This window comes from Alosa alosa, chromosome 1, assembly GCF_017589495.1.
Source record: "Alosa alosa isolate M-15738 ecotype Scorff River chromosome 1, AALO_Geno_1.1, whole genome shotgun sequence".
In the NCBI taxonomy this organism is placed as follows: Eukaryota; Metazoa; Chordata; class Actinopteri; order Clupeiformes; family Clupeidae; genus Alosa; species Alosa alosa.
In genome coordinates, this window is record NC_063189.1 from 51,980,828 (window position 1) to 52,000,820 (window position 19,993).

Genomic DNA, 19,993 nt, shown 5'->3' on the forward strand with positions numbered 1-19,993 from the left:
GTTCTCCTGTCTAAGCAGTGTGTTTGCGCACAGTGAGTCTTTCGGTTTGCTTGCCTAAACAGCGCATTTGTGCGCAGTGGGTATAAAGCTTGTTTTTCTGTCTGAGTAATGCATTCGCGCATAGTAAGGATGCAGTAGGAGATAAGTTTGTTTTCCAGGCTAAGCGGTGCATTGTTAGCCTAGAAATCTAGACGCACCCTAGCGGCAGCAAATTACATTTGCTGCCAGGGCTAGTCTAGCAACTCTCCGTTGGCTTGTGAGCTCGAAAAATTAAACTTTTATCAGGCCAATCAAATCGTGTATAGAGTCGTCAGGCGGGCTTAACATAATGATTGATAGCAGAGTTGCAACGGTTTGGCTTGAATTCCCCGCTACTTGAAAACAAATAAGATGATGTTGCTGTTGGTGAACAGTGTGACACGAGTTAAGCTTTTATTAAGTTGGCAAAAGTTTAAACTAGCCCACTAGCTCTGCTGGTGGGAAAACGCATGGGACTAGCGCTGTCCTATTGCGTGCAGAGGGAATTTGAAAGACAACCGATTATCTCGCCCCTCGGACTGAGTACTGCGAACGGTGAGTGCCCAGACCCTACACTTTAATGTGGGTCTGGCTCGTCAGGCTAGTGCGTTGTCCCACCTTTGAAGGTTTTAGAATTTCTTACTAGCATAGTTTAAAAAAAAAAAAAAAAAAAAACATATTTAAGCTTCTATAACACACAATGCTCTGGCCATTAAATAGCCTTAGTTGCTGAAATGGCCATAAATTAAACAAACAAGCAAAAAAACGTTTGAGAAGAGAGGCCGAATGTAGCTGGGTTTTTGCTTAACTTTGGTTCATTCCAGCTTCAGAGCTCCGAGTCTACTAGTAACAATATGTATAGTGAAGCTCGTGCTGAGACTGCTTTGGCTGTTTTGTTAGCAGCTATCAGAAAGTCTGGTAGCGCTAGTGGTCCAGACACCAAGAACTTGTTTGATGCTGCTGTCTATCTATTCCTAACTCACCCGTGATATTGGAATGGCCATGTCCTCATATTGACAAGGAGGCTTGTCTGGCTGGGGGCTGCTGCTGGCTGGCCCAGCTCATTGGCCACTAAGTTGCCGCTGCCCCACCCATTGGAGTTACAGGCTCCAATTTCGCCCTCCATCTTGTTTTAGGGTGCCTATCAGTAAGGGGCCTCAGTCCAGGCAAAGGCTTTGCCAGAGGAAATAGCAAAGCCATTTCAGAGGGGCGCCATTGTCACAGTAAAGTCTAAGCGAACAGCAGGCTGCCTTTTACTCAGCATATTTCCTTGTTTCCAAAACGGAGGGCGGGCTCAGCCCCTTCTTAGACCTCCGGCGCTTAACACGTACATCAAATCTTACCTGTCAAAATACTAAGGAAGTGGTTCACCACTACCAACTTGCAATACACTTTTGGGTACAGGTCATGTAGTATACAGACACTGTGCTGTACCATGTTCAGTCCCTCAGCTAAAACTCAACTAAAGGAAAGAAACCTTCAACTAATTCAGATAGCAGTCTTTTAGGGCTCCACTTGAACCCCCTCAAAATGAGAGCCAATCTTACCCCTCAAAGGATAGCAAGACATCAGACAGTCCTACATGCCATTTGCCTCAGCAAACATTAGATTTGATTGGCTTTTAGAGGATCCAGGGGATGATCTCTGCAGCAGTGATGGTGTTCCCACACAGTGTCTTTAGAGCCAGATCTCTGCAGCACTGGCTGACTGCCTCAAACGGCATCCATGGGAAAAACAGGCATGTTAAGATTCCACATGTGATGGCAAGCTCTGCCCCCATGACTGGGCAGCAGGATGTGCGTACAAGAACTTCAGTCTAGTACACTTGTGTCAATAGATACCTCCCAGACAGGCTGGGGAGCAGTTTGGGAAGGCAGAACCGTGAGCGGTCTCTGCGAGCCCCCATGGAACATGGGGCACATCAGTCTTCTGGAGCTGTGGGCAGTGCATTTCACCCTGAGGGCTCTCTTCTCTTGTATACAGGGCAAGCATGTCTTTGTGCGGACGGACAGCTCTGCTGCTATGTACCATATCAATCACAAAGTGGGCTTAAGGGCTCAGCGTCGCTGCTAGGTTACTCAGAAACCTCGGCTGTGGACATTTCCATGCCTGGCCTCACTCAAAGCAGTTATGTGCCAGAAGCTCGGAATCTTGAATTCCAGTCAAGCTGTCATCTTGCCCGGTTATCCTCAGCCCTTCTCAGGGTTAAAACTGGCTGTAACGGAGCCCATAAGTATTGCCAAGCATTTCCAGCAGAGATGGGAATTGTTCTTTTCATGGTGGCATGGCCTTGAGTTAGATCCAGTGACATCCAATGCTTGGTGCTACACTTTCTTCACTCCCTTTGGGATGTGGGAAGGGCAGCTGCTCCATTATCCTGTAAGTCTATGCCTTGGTGTCCCATGGCACTGGATAAGGTTTGTCTGTTGGGAAAGACCCTATGGGGTCGCAGTTCCTGAAAAAGCTGACTACCTGCATTCAGTCAGATTTTTGAGAGCTCAATCCTGCAACCTCCCCTGGGTGGTGAGGTCTTTGAGCGCAACCCCAGGTGGACCCCTGGGGCATCAACTTTGTGTTGCATAAAACTGCATTTCTTTGGCCACATGCCCTGCCAAGATGGCGAGTGAGCTATGTGCACTCTCCATGAGAAATACATGCTTGAGGTGGAAACCATGATTCTTCCCTTAGGGGATGAACCCTCAGTCAGTTAACCATGTCATTGAACTGGAGCCATTTTGCACTGAGATAGCTTGCCAAGCTGAAGGGGCTCTCAATGCTCTATGCCCAGTCAGGGCATTGGGAGCTTGTGTTGATCACATGTGGCTGCGTTGACAGGCGCACACACACAGCTTTCGGTGCTATGAGGGTAAGTAGCTGGTTCACCCAGTGTCTACACACCAGTTTGACCCACCAATTGGTGGAGACAATTTTTCAGGCCTTCTCTAGGCAGTGTTTCCTAATCTCTTCAAGCCTGGCCACATGGAATATGGCCGTCTCATGGGTACCATTGAAAGGGGTTGCTCTTGGTGCCATGTGCAGCGGCATCCTGGAGTACTCCATGGATACCTGCCAGACTTTATAGAGTCAATGTGACATCCGCCACTATCGGCTCCACTGTTATGTTGGTTGCCGACCTGACTGGTGATGAGTAGTCTTCTGTCCTCATGACACTGTTGGGACTAGTCATCCTATGTGTAGACCGTGGTGACGGTCTAAGGGAGGTTGAAATAGATCATAAGTTATGTCCATAACTGTGGATCTATAAGACTGACCGATGACCGTCACCATCTCTTGTCGCTCGGAACGAGCTGAGGCATTCCAGGCAAGAGGAAGAGGCATGTCCCTGAATGCATTATATTGCTGCGGGACAGCCTCCAGGTCAGTCACATGACATTGTTAATATAATGGTCTTGAGAAAAGATAGAAGGATGGCATCATTCAAGTTGTAGACCGTGGTGACGGTCATCGGTCGGTCTCATAGATCCATAGTTATGGACATAACTGACATTTTTTTATTGATAAGACAAATTTGAACATGACATTGAACTGTTCAATTTACTACCAATATCTCATTGCTTATACACATAATACATTTAAATGTTAAAACAACTTGCCATGGATGCACACACAATGGTAAGCTCTGCTTTCAAGTTTATCCAATGGAGGTGGCTTGCCATAACATATGTTAAAACCGTGTGCCATGGAACTGCCAGGTCATGGACAACGGCATTTGCAAGCAACCTACAGTGGGCAGTGCTTCGACTTGGCCAGCTTCACTCGCGGTCCGCGCGTGGGATCACGCGGGATCACGCGGTATCACGCGGTCTCACGCGGTATCACGCGACTTTAATTTGTATTTTTCCAGTGAGACGCTGCAACAACCCAAACAACCGGTAGATGGCTCAAGTGAGCAGGGTGTCTCGTAAAAAGAAATGGAGCCTGGAAAACCCTACACAGACTTCACTACAGACTTTAGCAGACTGGTTTAGAAATAATGTAATAGCCAGAAATATGCCTGCCCTGCCCTAATAAAGAAATATTTTGGTTAACTGCGAAGTGAATCCCGCTTGCAGCCGTGAGAGACGAGGACAAATTAAACATTCTGGTTTTCTCCGAGTGCAACGATGATAGACAGACATCATTTGGAGTATTAACCTCCGTTGCTCAGCCAAATGCCTTCCTGTTATGTCCTGTTATCACAGAGTTACAGGCGATAAACGATTTTTGATGGTCACAAGTTTACTTCATTAGGGACTGTTCGTTATTTATTTAAGGGGCTACCGGAGGAGTTTTGGGAGCATTAGTCCAAAAAGACGGGACCCTCCCTCGCCAGCAATACATTTTTCTCTTAACCCTCCAAAGTGATTATGAAAACATCACTGTCAACTTTTCCGGTTTATCGCCTACTGTATTTTAACGTTTTCACATATTTGGCCATAAGCCGCTTTATCATAGGCTATCACGAAAACCAAACTACAAAGGCGAACACTTTAACTGGGGAATTAATTGGGCATGAATCATGCTGAACGCCTATTTCGCTACCTTAGAATAATACGGTTCTATCTGCGTTTTGAGTAGGTACAACCGGGACGATTGAAACGGGACGAATGAAACATTCCGGTTTTCTCCGAAAGTGCAACGATGATGGACAGTTATCATTTGACAAAACATGGAGCATATTAACCTCCGTTGCTCAGCCAAATGCCTTCCTGTTACGCCCTGGTATCACGGAGTTACGAAATAAACGAATTTTTTTGATGGTCACAAGTTTACTTCATTAGCGGTTTATTTTTTTTGATTATTAAAGAGTGTATTTCATTTAAAGGTTTGACTTTATTCAAACCTTTATTCAGTAGAGCATTTAGTGCTCTCCCAATCCCAGACGCTCACATTGCATGTTTGTTTGTAATGGATGCAACCACAGATAGGCTATGCGCTTGACAATGAGTTGTTAACAGAACCAAGACATATAGCCCAGCAGCAATCTAGGGACTGATCGTTATTTATTTAAGGCCACCGGTGGAATTTTGAGTGCTTCAGTTGGAAGTTGCCTGCTTGCCTGCTAGAAATTGTTCAATGACCCTCCGACAGAATTGTTAAAAAAGACATGACCCTCCCCTGCCAATTGTCTTCCGCCAAGGCCACAGCCACACACTTTGTGATAACGCTCTTAAATCAATCTTTCCCCGCGTGAGCTTGCATGCTACCAGTCCTTCCTTTTCAAATGTGTTTAGCCTGTTTGCACAATTTCACAAATAATCATATGTGATTAATAGTATGATAAATAATCCTGTGCACGGGACCCGAAACAATGCATGCCAACTGTTTCCGCGTTTATCACGTATTTTAACTTTTCTCCGCTGTCTTGCCCGTTTAATGTTTTCCCGTAGAATATCCCATATTTTAATACTCTCATAACAGCCCTGCCATCGGCCTGTCTCTGTGTTGCCCTGTTGCTACCCTTTGCCCTTCCAACCAAAACAGATGTCTTCAAATCATCGTTTTTTGCTTGAAGGCGAACTTAGAGTGATGTTAACCTATTTAAGTTTAACGGCACATTGTCGGAGAGAGCACGATTCATTGGCTTGCATGTTCGGCCTTATGTCTACGTCGCACCTGAGGCTACTCAGCTGCAAGATAAATAATTTCCCCTATTTGTATGTTCACTGCAAGTTGGCCTACCTTAACTTACCAACTCTGCACTGACTGGCTATTTATATTTTTCTGTGAAATAAGCAAATGTATTTGTTCAACTTTATGAAGCAGAATTCAAGATAGGGTACTTGGAACATAATACATTTGACAAAGGACAGATGAATGTTGCTAGTGACAAAATATTAACTTTCAGTGTTTTACGATGTCTTTGTCATGGGGAAGTGTTTTTCCCCATGCATTTATTCTAGGTTACTGTCAGTGACTGCCGTGAGAGAAGCGGGTTCTGTGTTGTGTTGTGTTATGCTATGTTAATTTATTTTCATTGGGCATACCGCCCGTGCCGTCCACAGCTCTTCAGTTCTGACAAAGCCAAAATTACTCCTTTTAAAACAATGAGTGCAGGAAGCGTTTGTATGGTTATATTGCTTGATGGGGGGGGGGGGGGGTGTGTCCCAAGCAGCTTTCAGCCATAAGGCTACTTTGAGAACATTTCAATTCACCCGACACTAATATTCAAAATGTTGAAAACTATTTTGGCATAGCCTATAAAGCAGTTTAATTAAATGGAATGTTAGTTGTAAACAAACGACCTACTTGGTGAGGCTTGGCCTCACAGATGCCCCTGCCTTAGATGGCAGGAAAAAAATCTTCACGATAGGCCTATTAACTAACCACCCGATTCACGCTTGGCTGGGGGAGGGGCCATCAGACAATTGTGCCCAGTTAATCCGCCCTTCCCCAAAAAAAAAATCACACCTTCCCACCTCTGACAGCTTAAAAGAAGTCAAGAGGACTCCTTACTCACAGACCTATTCACAAACCTGCGGTTTTGAAATCCTATGCAGCTACAGGAGCTTCCAGTCGCGAGGAAGCAATTTTGCATTGTAGGCATAACTAACATGCAATAACGCCAACAACAACCAAAACTAGGCTAATCATTGTCAACATGTAAATTAAATGTAACATTATTGTGAATCAAATTAAAATGTTCTCTTTTGCAAGCGTAGGCATAGTAACAGAATAATTTAATAATGTTACAAAGATACTACATCAATCCATTATGTTTCATTGGGCTACTAGGCTATTTGTTTTGCCTTGATTCATTTAGGCTAGGCCTTTTTTTTCAGGGGCCATATTCACAAAGAATTTTAAGGCTAAAAAGTAGCTCCTAACTGGCTTAATTTAGGAGCAACTCCTAAAAATAATGGGCTGTCACTCCTAACTTTAGGACTCTAATTTTTCACAAAAAAGTAATTCACGAAGCATTTTAGACCTAAAAGTAGCACCTAAGTCTGGGACAGCTTAAGTCGAGAGGACTCTAACTCACTAAGACCTATTCATAAACAGCTTTTTGTGGCATTTTACGTTGCGATGTTTTGAAATAGCCTATGCTAACAGGAGCTTTCCAATCACAGGGAACAATTTTGCATTCATAAAAGGGATGCAATAATGCCACCAAGAACAACCAAAACTACTCATTGTTAACATGTAAATGAAATGTAACGTTTAATTGTGAATCAAATTAAAATGTTCTCCTCTTTGCAAACGTAGCCTAGGGATATGGTGACAGATTAATTTAATAATGTTGCAAAGGTAGGCTACTGCATCAATCCATAGGCCTATGTTTCATTAGGTTACTAAGCTATTTGTTTTGCCTTACTCTTTATTCATTTAGGCTAGGCCTTTTATTCAGTTATTAATCATCTTCCGTCCCTTCGCACTACTTGTGTAGCAGGCGACGCATTCTCCGACCTGTCACCTGTCAGTCATCATCGGAAGAGAGGTGTTTGGAATTCCCGCGTTACAATCGTCAGCCAATCAAGGTGGTCACTTCAGTCAAGCTCGTGCATGAGTAATGAGTAATGACGTTGCAAATAGCTATTCGTTTTAACTATTTTTTATGATAGTAGCCTATACAAAAAGCACTTCATACTATCTTAATCTTGGAATATGGGGAGGGAAGTGCCGCGTCTGCAGTCAGCCAAATATGAATGTAATTCTGCGGCATAAAGCAGATGTAATTGTTTATTGTACAGAAAAAATAAAAAATGACATGTCAAGCAGTCAATTGACTACATTGCAGTCAAGAAGTAGGGCAAATTAATTTATGAAACCAAAGCGTGGGTCATAGTCGTCTAAGCCTCTATTAATAGCCTGTTAAAAACGCCGCCAGATAGTATTAAATCGGCAACAACATTGTTTTCTGCAGAAGCCTACCCAAGGCTACAGATTAATTCTGAACAGTTATTTCTCTACTGGCTCAATTATCACACCACTGTTTTGATTTGCGTGGTTCGTTAATCCCAACACTGACAATAATGTAGACAGCAAATTTCGATTCGATTTTTGTGTAGTCAAGCCTTAAGCCATACCCAAGTAGCCTAAATCGAGGTAATGTTTAATTATGCATGATTTATTTTGTTATTGAATTGTAGGCTGGGATTACTCGGCAACAATTATGTAAGGGGACGCAGGCAGAGCGATGTACAGTGGCAGGCGGCCGCAGTGGCTGAAAGTGGTACTAAACTTCCGCAGCTTCAGCTTGGCGTATCTTGTGAATGAAGTGGTCATTTGAAAGCGATGCCCACTGTAATCTAACTTTCAAGTTTATTCAGTGTGTTCCCAAATGCTTCAAGAAATTTGATGTCTTCTCCCATAACACACAATAGTTTTAAACATGTTAGATATACCGGTGTTGAAGTGTAGATTTCCAGCACTAGTAGGCATTTTAACCCTTTCGTGCCCTTACCGAACATTCTATTTTTGGTGCTGGATACATACCATCAATGGGATACCATTGCAATCAGAAGGATCAGGTCTATAAAATGATGTAAAATACTTATGGAAATTTTGATATAGTAATGAACAATATTTGAAAATCCTCTCCAAATGTATATCCGGACTTTGTCAAAATGTAATTTCATTCACATAAAAATTAAGTTTCATCATATTTCTCTACAAGATAGAGAGAACTATAGAGTGAATTACATGTTCAGCAAATTGTGGGCTATTTAACAAAAAAGACTGAATTGGAATATCATTAACCTTTCAAAAGTTATGATACATTTAGTGATCAGTGTAAGAAAATGCAGGAAACGGGATTTAGAATGTTGACAGAATTCACATTCTCTTTCTCACCAACAACATAAAAGTATTCATAAAAATTAATAATTAAGTCAGACACAATGGTGAATTTATTTGGTCTATAAGAATAAACCATTTATTTGTATGTTACAGTCAATAAGAATGACATTAAAAAAACATACCTTATCAGTAATACAGGAAGTAAGTATACTGTATATTTATTGAAGACCATTTCGGAATAGAGACATAAAATACATTTGATTCAACAGATACAACTCCCTTATATAAATCAGTATAATATGAAAATTATATACATATATAAAATGTATTATTATTTATGAAAAACTAGGAATACAATCAACATCACTCAAAACTCGTGTTCTAAACGTGTTCGTGTGTTCTAAACATTTGAAAGTGGATTACATACAGTGGGCAGTGCTTCGACTTGGCCAGCTTCACTCATGATCTGTCTTGTGGGATCACGCTGATTAATCACCTTTAATTTGTATTTTTTCAGTGGCCGCTGCAGCGGCGCTGCAACAACCCAAACAACGGTAGATGTCTCAAATGAGCAGGGTGTCTCGTAAAAAGAAATGGAGCCTGGAAAACCCTACACAGACTTCACTACAGACTTTAGCAGACTGGTTTAGAAATAATTTAATAGCCAGAAATATGCCTGCCCTGCCCTAATAAAGAAATATTTGGTTAACTGCGAGTGAATCCCGTTTGCAGCCGTAGAAGAAACGCAGGACAAATTCCAAATTCTCCAAGTGCAACGATGATGGACAGACATATAAAACGACACAAAATATAGAGCATATTAACCTCCGTTGCTCAGCCAAATGCCTTCCTGTTACGTCCTGTTGTCACGGAGTTACAGGCGATAAACGATTTTTGATAGTCACAAGTTTACTTCATTAGCGGTTAATTTTTTTTTGATTATTAAAGTGTTTTTCATTTAAATCTGGAAACAAACGTGAATAAAAGGCACAAAATAAGGTTAGTGTAAGAGTTATCTGTGTGTTTATGGGATTAATGTGACCATGTTCCAATGTTTTGCTCTTTCCAGTTTACTAACAGGAGTGTCACGAATGTATCGTTGGTAATGTACATAGTTTCGACATGAGTAAGTTACATAAACATAATTCTTCATAACTGCCCGCGTTAGTAAAATGATTGAATGTCCTGTGAATTAATAACTAGATGTAACGTCAATGTGTGATTACTAGCTGTCTTTCCCATTGGAATCAATGATATAATGTTAACACATTTTCCGCTAAAATGGGGCGTGTTGCAGATTAAATGTATCTTTATGATGATGCGCCGTTAGTAGGCTACGTAAAGGCATGCTACACACACTTGTTTGGGCTTACGAGCCGGCCAAAGAGTAGTAGCCGAGGCTGACGCATTAGTTGTGTGCCGCCAACGATTTTTTCACCGTCACTTGTTCTGTTATTAACATTCACCTTTGGCTGCTACTATTTGCGATGCACTCTGCTTTCGACATTCATTTACATTAGATTCCATTCTTTTCAATACAACTCCGCACACCAGCATCGCACTTTGCCGCCGTGTAAATCACGATTCAGTTATATTTGGTCGACGCTGCTCCATAAAATCCATTGTTCATCCAGTGTTTGCCTGTTAAAAATTTCGCGTTGAAGAGTGTGGCAAGTGACAGTGCACCATAGACTGTAGGCCTATAAAATGGCAATGCACTCATGTTGAAAAGTTCCTTATTTTCAACTGAACTCAAAGATAATTAATATAGTATGAATATAATATTTTCTGTTTGTTATGCCCTTTATAATGTGGGTAGGCCTACATTTTGTGCATGCATTTCTGCGGTAGCATTTATTTCAGTTTATATCAGCTATATTTCTAAAGAATATATTGTGTTGCCTCAGGTCTGCTGCACATCTTTTGAAATTTTATTTGAAATAATCAAATAGACCTACATCTTAAAGTTCAATTAATAAAGTAACTTGGTTTGCTTTCATTTAAATCCTAATCAAGATACACAATAATTGCTTTATTGTCAATATGGACTCCTGGAAAGTTCAGACATGCAAAATAATAGAATTTTAATCATATGATAAAATATGTGATTATTCGTAATTAACTATAGGAATTCAGCGATTAATCGTGATTACAATTTTTAATTGTTTGACAGCACTAGAAATAAGCAAATGTATTTGTTCAACTTTATGAAGCAGAATTACTCATAGGCTACTTGGAACATAACACATTTGACAAAGGACAGATGTATGTTGCTAGTGACAAAATATTAACTTTCAGTGTTTTACGATGTCTTTGTCATGGGGTGTACTGTCAGTCATAGGCTACTGTCAGTGACTGCCGTGAGAGAAGCAGGTTCTGTGTTTCGTTCATGTCAGTGACTGACGCGAGAGAAGCGGGGTCTGTGTTGTGTTGTGTTGCGTTGCGTTAATTTATTTTCATTGGGCATGCCGTGCCGTGCCGTCCACAGCTCTTCAGTTCTGACAAAGCCGAAATTACTCCTTTTGAAACAATGAGTGCAGGAAGCGCGTTTGTATGGTTATATTGCTTGACGGGGGGGATCCCAAGCAGCTTTCACTTTAAAAGAAGTTGAGAGGACTCCTAACTCACAGACCTATTTACAAACCTGCGGCATTTTGCCATGTTTTGAAATCCTACAGGAGCTTCCAATCGTGAGGAAGCAATTTTGCATTGTAGGCATAACTAACATGCAATAACGCCACCAACAACAATCAAAACTAGGCTAATCATTGTCAGCATGTAAATTAAATGTAACATTATTGTGAATCAAATTAAAATGTTCTCTTTTGCAAACGTAGGCATAGTAACAGAATAATTTAATAATGTTACAAAGATACATCAATCTGTATGCTTCATTAGGCTACTAGGCTATTTGTTTTGCCTTACTCTTGATTCATTTAGGCTAGGCCTTTTTATTCAGGGGCCGTATTCACAAAGCATTTTAAGGCTAAAAGTAGCTCCTAACTGGCGAATTTAGGAGCAACTCCTAAAAATAATGGGCGTGTCACTCCTAACTTTAGGACTCCTAATTTTTTTTCACAAAAGTAATTCCGAGAAGCATTTTAGACCTAAAAGTAGCACCTAAGTCTGGGACAGCTTAAAAGAAGTCGAGAGGACTCCTAACTCACTAAGACCTATTCATAAACAGCTTTTTGTGGCATTTTACGTTGCAATGTTTTGAAATGCGTTGCCTATGTGGCAACAACAGCTTCCAATCACGAGGGAACAATTTTGCATTCATAAGGGATGCAATAACGCCCCCAACAACAACCAAAACTACTCATTGTACACATGTAAATTAAATGTAACGTTTCATTGTGAATCAAATTAAAATGTTCTCCTCTTTGCAAACGTAGCCTAGGCATATGGTGACAGATTCATTTAATAATGTTGCAAAGGTACTGCATCAATCCATAGGCCTATGTTTCATTAGGCTACTACGCTATTTGTTTTGCCCTCTTTATTCATTTAGGCTAGGCCTTTTTATTCAGTTATGAATCATCTTCCGTCCTTCGCACTACTTGTGTAGTGCACGCATTCTCCGACCTGTCACTCATCATCGGAAGGGAGGTGTTTGGAATCATTCCCGTGTTACAATCGTCAGCCAATCAAGGTGGTCACTTCAGTCAAGCTCGTGCATGAGTAATGACGTCATCCAATGCAACGAAGACTCACTCCTAGTTTAGGAGTTGTCTGAAAGGCTTTGTGAATAACTCCAAGAAGAGAAAACTCCAAGCTAAAATCTTTTAGTGCGATTTAGGAGTAGCCTACTCCTAGTGGTAAGATAAAAGCCTTTGTGAATAGCCTACGGCCCCAGTTATTCATCATCTTCCGTCCTTGTGTAGCGCACGCATTCTGAGTCCTGTCACCTGTCACTCATCATCGTAAGGGAGGTGTTTGGAATCATGCCCGCGTTACAATCATCAGCCAATCAAGGTGGTCACGCTTGCCCATTTACACAAATTAATGGTCGAATATTAGCCTACTGATGATCATTGTTATTTAAGAACATGCAGTGTGCGTAGGGCACCAAAAACATCTTGGTCGTAAAAAAGCATCATACCGCACATTGTGGCGGGTCTGTTACTGTAGGCTGCGCAAACCACAGGCCTTTATTTTGGGCAAGCCTGCATTCGAGGCCTTCTGTTGAAGAATTGGTAACACTCTATAATAAGGTGCCATAATAAATAGCAAACTAGTAATTACCTAACCCTTTGTTAATATTTGTTAATTGTTACTAACATATATATTTGGCACAAGTTAATAGTTTTTTTACCATTAATTAAATATTAGTTGTTTGCATAAAATCTGTATGTTAATGTTTTAGCAAATCTATTAACTAATATTGTATTAATATGTGTTAATAATTAACTAAATGTTTTTTTGGCACTAATTAACAGTTATTTCTTACATCATTTAAATGTTAAATGTTTATTTACAAACTATATGTTAATAGAAAAGTTAATGATATTATTATTTAACTAATTGTTATTTAACTGTGCTTCTGCCTATCCCAATATGAACCACTCCCCATAGGACCCTTACAATAGATAGATAGATACTTTATTGATCCCCAAGGGGAATTTCAAGAAAAAAACACGGAGCTACCTTGACATGCTGCCACTCTTGTCGGCGCCGGAACCGCTTGCAATTAAGTTGGTTAAGCTTAATTAATATATTAGTAGTATATAGCTATAAGCGTGGGGCCCCTTATAATAAAGTTGGTTAAGCTTAATTAATATATTAGTAATATATAACTATCAGTATGGGGGACCCTTATAATAAAGTTGGTTATTAATATATTAGTAATATATAACTATTAGTCAGACGGTGAAGGGACTGAGACCAAAACTGGCTTATCACATTTATTCCTTTAGAAAAAGTTCAAACAAAACATGCCTTCCGGCACTGGCATACATAAAACAGCCTCTGCACAAGCAAAATAAAAATAAGTAGTTGAATGGGCTATATTAGGCTACATGCATAATTCCTATAGGCCTACCATCACTGTCAGCCCTACTAGCAAGGGAGACATGCGACATGGAATGTTCAGGTGCACAGAACGACAGTTCATTAATAGGCTATTCTGAGACTAAACACTCACAGACGTAGACCATACAGAGGTAATGCATAAACATAATGCTAAACTAAATGTACATTAATTTCCTGCTAGACTGAATTGCACTAACTAATTGAACTGGTATTATGACACCCGACATGTGTCATAATACCAGTTTTGGCCATGGGAGGCGGTATGCGAACAACATAACCGCCAGCCAAACTGCAATACATGAATAACTTGCACGTCTTGTGGGCGTACTTGAACCAAAGAGAATACACCTGTCGGGCTGTGGCTAGTAATTTAGCATGCTAATTCAGGTTGATATCTCTGCAGCGCTATACCTTGTCATTTTTTTAATGACATCATCGCCCTTATTTCTTCTCATTCTTTTGATGCATGTAGCTCATTTTTTTTTTGGATATTTTTACCTCAATTCTTACACATGGCACCTTTAACTTTTATATTAGCATATAGTTTGTAAATATAAACATTTAACATTTAAATGATGTAAGAAATAACTGTTAATTAGTGCCAAAAAGACATTTAGTTAACTATTAACAAATATTAATACAAAATTAGTTAATAGATTTGTTAAAACATTAACATACAGATTTTATGCAAACAACTAATATTTAATTAATGATGAAAAAACTATTAACTTGTGCCAAATAGATATTTTAGTAACAATTAACAAATATTAACAAAGGGTTAGGTAATTACTAGTTTGCTATTTATTATGGCACCTTATTATGGAGTGTTACCAAAGAATTTTATATAAAGCCTGCGCTAACAGTAATCCTCGTGTTTTTTGTCAAATTTGTGACCTGTGAAAATGTAGTTTCGCTTTCTGTTCAATCCAATATGGCGGACGAACGATGTGGATCCGTGATGTCATCAACTTACACCGGTACTGACCGGACGTTTTCAAGTTGGAACGGCCTAGACGCAGGAGCTAGCCAAAAATTAGGGAGACGGGAATAATAATAAGAAAACTTAAGAAGAACAGTAAGTGTGCTGCTTTCAGCAAGCACACTTAATTATGACAAGAAACTTATGACTTATGGATAACAAAATAAGTCAATATATTGTGGCCAAAATATTATTTAAAAAGTATTTTTTAAACAAGTATCCCTTTCACCATGGGCTCTGTTTTTTTTCTCTCTCTCTCTCTTTCTCTCGTTGAATATTGGGTGGTCCCCCGCAAAGTATATTACAATTATGGCCCTGAATACAATCCATGTGCACCTAGGTAATATTAAACTAAAACAAAACAGGAAGAAATACCATACATAAATGTGAATGATACATTTTATAACTTGGTAACATTCCCTTCGAATCAGGTTACATTCTGAATGAGTGTAGTCCTTTCATATAATCTGCTCATAATTAGACATTTTGATTTCTGTTTTCCTGTAGTGCTTTGCTAAATAAGAGTTTCTACCTCTCTCTCATTAGGTCATGTGTTGAGACACCTGGGCCACTCATTCTTCACACAGAGCTTCCTAGGGAGTAAGGAGCATGGAGGTTTCCTCTACATAACCCCAACTTTCCAGACCTTACAGGACCTGCTCTTACCCAATCCACCATACCTCTTTGGAATCTTGATCCAGAAATGGGAGACACCTTGGGCCAAAATCTTCCCTATCCGTCTAATGCTTCGGTTAGGTGCAGAATATAAACGTGAGTCAGAGTTCTAATGGCTTGAAAGTTCACATGTTAAAGGCCCAGCAAAGGCTTAGATGAAATACTTATAAATTAATAAATACAAAATAGGAATTCTACATGAAATCTAAGTATCAAATATATATGTGTGTATATGTGAATATGTAACTATATGTTAAATGGTACTGTAATGAAACAGTTTCCTATTAACACGTTTTTACATTTTTATGTTATAGTTTATCCTTGTCCATTGTTCAGTGTGAGGTTCAGAAAACCAGTTTTTGGTGAGACTGGTCACACCATCATGAACTTGCTAGTGGTAGGCCTCACTCCTCCTAATGTATTTTACTTTGTCTCTTTTCTGAAACTGATTTTGAAACATTGTCTGAGTTTTGTGGACATTGTTTGATTTTGTTGCTTTTGTACATTGTTTGATTTTGTTGCTTGTGTGCCTCAGTGTAATATAGTGTTAAATGTGGTGTTTCTAACTTCATTGTAATCAAAAACTGATAATGATCAATTTGTTTACATTACAGGATTTCCGTAACTATCAGTACACGCTGCCCATGGTTACAGGCTTGGTTGTTGATGTGGAGGCAAGGAAGACCTATATTAAGATTCCAAAGAATCGCTACAATGAGGTTAGTCAGCATTATACTGAAAACAGGCTGAGCATGAATTTGAATAAAAGAAAAGCTGCGTATAGCTATTTTTATAGGGTGCCATATTTTTGGGATAGACGTGGGCCACTCTTTTCATTTAAAGAGACAGAAAACAGTATTTTACATCTCCGGTTATTAATGTCAAATCATAGAGACCCTAGGTCATGTGGTATCAAGTTTGAATTAGAGAAGATATTTCTTTCATTGTCCGTTTTCTTTTTGTCATTCTATTGTCAGCTGATGAAAGCCTTGAATAAATCAAATGAACATGTACTGGCCGTGGGTGCTTGCTTCAATGAGCAGGCAGACTCTCACCTTGTCTGCATTCAGAACGATGATGGCAACTACCAGACTCAGGCCATCAGCATTAAGCATCAGACACACAAAGGTAAAGACAAGCAAATAATTCAATTCAATTTAATTTAATTTGTTTACTTTTTCTGAAAGTTGGGAGTCCATTTGATTATTATATCCATTAGAAGCATTAGGTTAATTGGTGTATCATATACTAGCACAGAGAACAAATTGATTACCATAATATAGTTTTGTATCTTTTTAAGAACATTTGAACACAAAAATAGCATTTAATTAGTTTTTAATCACATCTTAATTATTTTATTATTGCAGTGACTGGTGCATGCTTCTTTGTCTTCAGTGGTGCCCTGAAGGCTTCTTCTGGATACTCAGCCAAGACCAGCATAGTTGAAGGTGATTAGCTGAGTAAAGGACAGATTCATATTGTTGGGGAGTTGTAGCATTTAAAGTTGACCACTCATGTGTTCATGTGTGGAGGCAAATATTTTCACACAGCCTGTTTTCTTGTTGCCTAGATAAATTGGTATATCAAAACGCAGCATAAAAGGGTCACTTACAGTACCCTCTGGGGGACAGCCGTGGCCTACTGGTTAGCGCTTCGGACTTGAACCGGAGGGTTGCCGGTTCGAACCCCGACCAGTAGGCACGGCTGAAGTGCCCTTGAGCAAGGCACCTAACCCTTCACTGCTCCCCGAGCGCCGCTGTTGTTGCAGGCAGCTCACTGCGCGGGGATTAGTGTGTGCTTCACCTCACTGTGTGTTCACTGTGTGTGCTGAGTGTGTTTCACTAATTCATGGATTGGGATAAAATGCAGAGACCAAATTTCCCTCACAGGATCAAAAGAGTATATATACTTATACTTATACTCCGGAATTATTGGCACCTTTGGTAAAGTTGACTAAAAACAGGTATAAAAAATAATCCGTTGGTGATTTATTGTAATCTCACAATGAAAACAATGAGGGAAAATCCATCCTTGAAGGGAAGCAAATTTATTCTGAGAAAAAGGAAAATCTCATAAAGAAATAAATATTTTTAACAAAAACACGTTGCTCACAAATATTGGCACCCCTAGAAAAATCTTATATACAAAACCTAACAGAAGCATTTTCCTATCTAATTCCAACTTATTTAAGTTAATCAGAGTGTCTTTGATCTTTCAGAAGTAGTTCATTACTTTTTTTTCACTAAGGTATGAAAATAAAGTGACAGAGGCTAAATCCTCTAGTCATTTTTCAACATTGGAAAGACAAGAGAATGCACTAAATCTAAATTAAAACCAAGCGTGTTGACATTCGTAAGTCAGGGGATGTCTATAAAAACTAGGTACTTTGTTGAAAATGCCTATATTTACAGTTAAAACAATGATTAACAGGTTGTAATCAACTAGAAATGTGACAAACATGCTTGGACAAAGACCCATGGTTATCTTGCCCCCACGCACATTATGGAGGATGGTAAGATAGGCAAAAAAATTCCATAAGAACCACTGTTTGAAAGTTACAGAAAAAGGTATCATCTTGGGGTCACCAAGTGACCTCACTGCTAATAGATTATTTAGAGGGCATGCCAGGTAAAGGCATGTCCAGTAATTTAATTACCAGTGTAAACGGCAGGAGTTACGAATGGTACAGTGACTTTGTCTGGAAGTGTGGTCTATTGTCAGATGAAATGAAAGTTGCACTCTTTAGCTAGAAATTAGTGCTGTCAAACGATTAAAAATTTTAATCACGATTAATCGCTGAATTCCTATAGTTAATCACGATTAATCACATATTTTATTGCATGATTAAAATTCTATTATTTTGCATTTCTGAACTTTCCAGGAGTCCATGTTAACAATATAAAGCAGTGGTTCTCAAACTGGGGGGCCCGCCCCCCAGGGGGGCGCGAACACACCCCAAGGGGGGCGTGTCACGGACCAGTCACTGGCTGCTCATGGGGCTAAAAAAAAAAAAAAATACTACAGCTGCACCAACAAATCACAAACACATTCAGTTTCACGCCAACCAATTAGAAACTACAATTCATTTGAAATGTCAACGATGACCTTAAGGCGCGGACACCACACGAAGCTTGTCCCTGGATGAACAAGGAATAGCCTCTGTAATTTGTTCATTAAATTAACATACACAATACACACACCTTAATATTTAGAACTTTATTAATTTTGAATTCACCTCATCAAAACAGAATGGACAAATTCCTCGTTCGACAAAAAAAAGATAAACCAACTGATGCACCAGCTCCTAAAAAGGCTAAGCTCCGCAAATATGACGAGAGTTATTTGCAGTTTGGTTTTTCTGTAACTGGCACATTAGAACCACGTCCACAGTGTGTTATTTGTGCGGAGGTGCTAGCTAATGACAGCATGAAACCATGCAAATTAAAGAGACATCTGGAGACCAAGCACTCTGAAATAAAAGACAAACCAGTGGATTTTTTTAAAAGAAAACGCGATGCCCTCCATCTCCAAAAGGCCACCATTGTCCAACACACCACTGTGTCAAGTTAGTGTCTCGAAGCTTCGTATGTGGTTTCCCAAAGAATTGCAAAACTTGGGAAACCACACACTATCGCCGAAACAGTGATTTTGCCTGCGGCACAAGACGTGTAAAATCATGCTGGGTGAAAGCGCTGCCTCCAAACTGAGTGTCATCCCATTGTCAAATGATACAGTAGCACGGAGAATTTCCGATCTGGCCAGCGATGTCAAAGAGCAATTAATAACCCATATTAAACTGAGTCCATATTATGCATTGCAATTAGATGAGTCAACAGATATTGCTGGGCAGGCTCAGATGCTCACCTATGTAAGGTTTGTGAGAGGCCAGGGGATTGAAGAGGATGTTCTGTTTTGTCATCCTCTTCAAACCTGTGCAACTGGGGAAGCAATTTTTCATGTTCTTGACTCATTTGTCGGTGTGTAGGTATTTGCACCAATGGGGCACGATCAATGACCAGGCGTGAGAGTGGCCTAGCTGCACGTGTCAAGCAGGTAGCTCCGCTTGCCAGATGGACTCACTGTATCGTGAGGCTCTTGCTGCAAAAAAAATGGCAAAGCCCTTTGAGTCAGTCTGTCCTCCATCAAGCAGTTCAGATCATAAATTTCATTAAGTCCCGTCCATTGAACTCACAATTGTTCGGTGTCCTCTGTCAAGAGATGGGCTCGGGCCATGACCAACTCCTGTTGCACACAGAGGTGCGCTGGCTTTCCAGAGGGAGAGTGTTACAGCGCTTGTATGAGCTGCGCGAAGAGGTCAAATTGTTTTTAACTGAAATGAAATCAGAACTGGCGAAGCACCTCTGCACTCTGTGGTTAGCTTCTCTGTCGTATTTGGTTGATATATTTGAGCGACTGAATAGCTTGAACCTGTCCTTGCAAGGCCGAGATTCGAATGTCTTGCTCCTTGCAGACAGAATGGATGCGTTTGTTAAAAAACTTGCCCTCTGGCATGACCGCATCAATAACGGTAACTGTGAAATGTTCCCGAGC

General features: G+C 40.1%; 1 protein-coding gene across 5 annotated transcripts in view; it reads left to right on the plus strand.

Annotated features, from left to right (window-relative positions):
- Nucleotides 1-19,993, plus strand: part of zfyve9a (zinc finger, FYVE domain containing 9a) — a 228,504-nt gene that overhangs the window by 184,226 nt on the left and 24,285 nt on the right. For all 5 annotated transcript variants that reach the window (XM_048260472.1, XM_048260453.1, XM_048260462.1 and 2 more), the window contains 5 exons: nucleotides 15,314-15,538; nucleotides 15,757-15,839; nucleotides 16,057-16,161; nucleotides 16,420-16,570; nucleotides 16,810-16,890. In XM_048260472.1, the coding sequence (XP_048116429.1) occupies nucleotides 15,314-15,538; nucleotides 15,757-15,839; nucleotides 16,057-16,161; nucleotides 16,420-16,570; nucleotides 16,810-16,890 (645 nt within the window). The remainder of the gene's footprint in view (nucleotides 1-15,313; nucleotides 15,539-15,756; nucleotides 15,840-16,056; nucleotides 16,162-16,419; nucleotides 16,571-16,809; nucleotides 16,891-19,993) is intronic.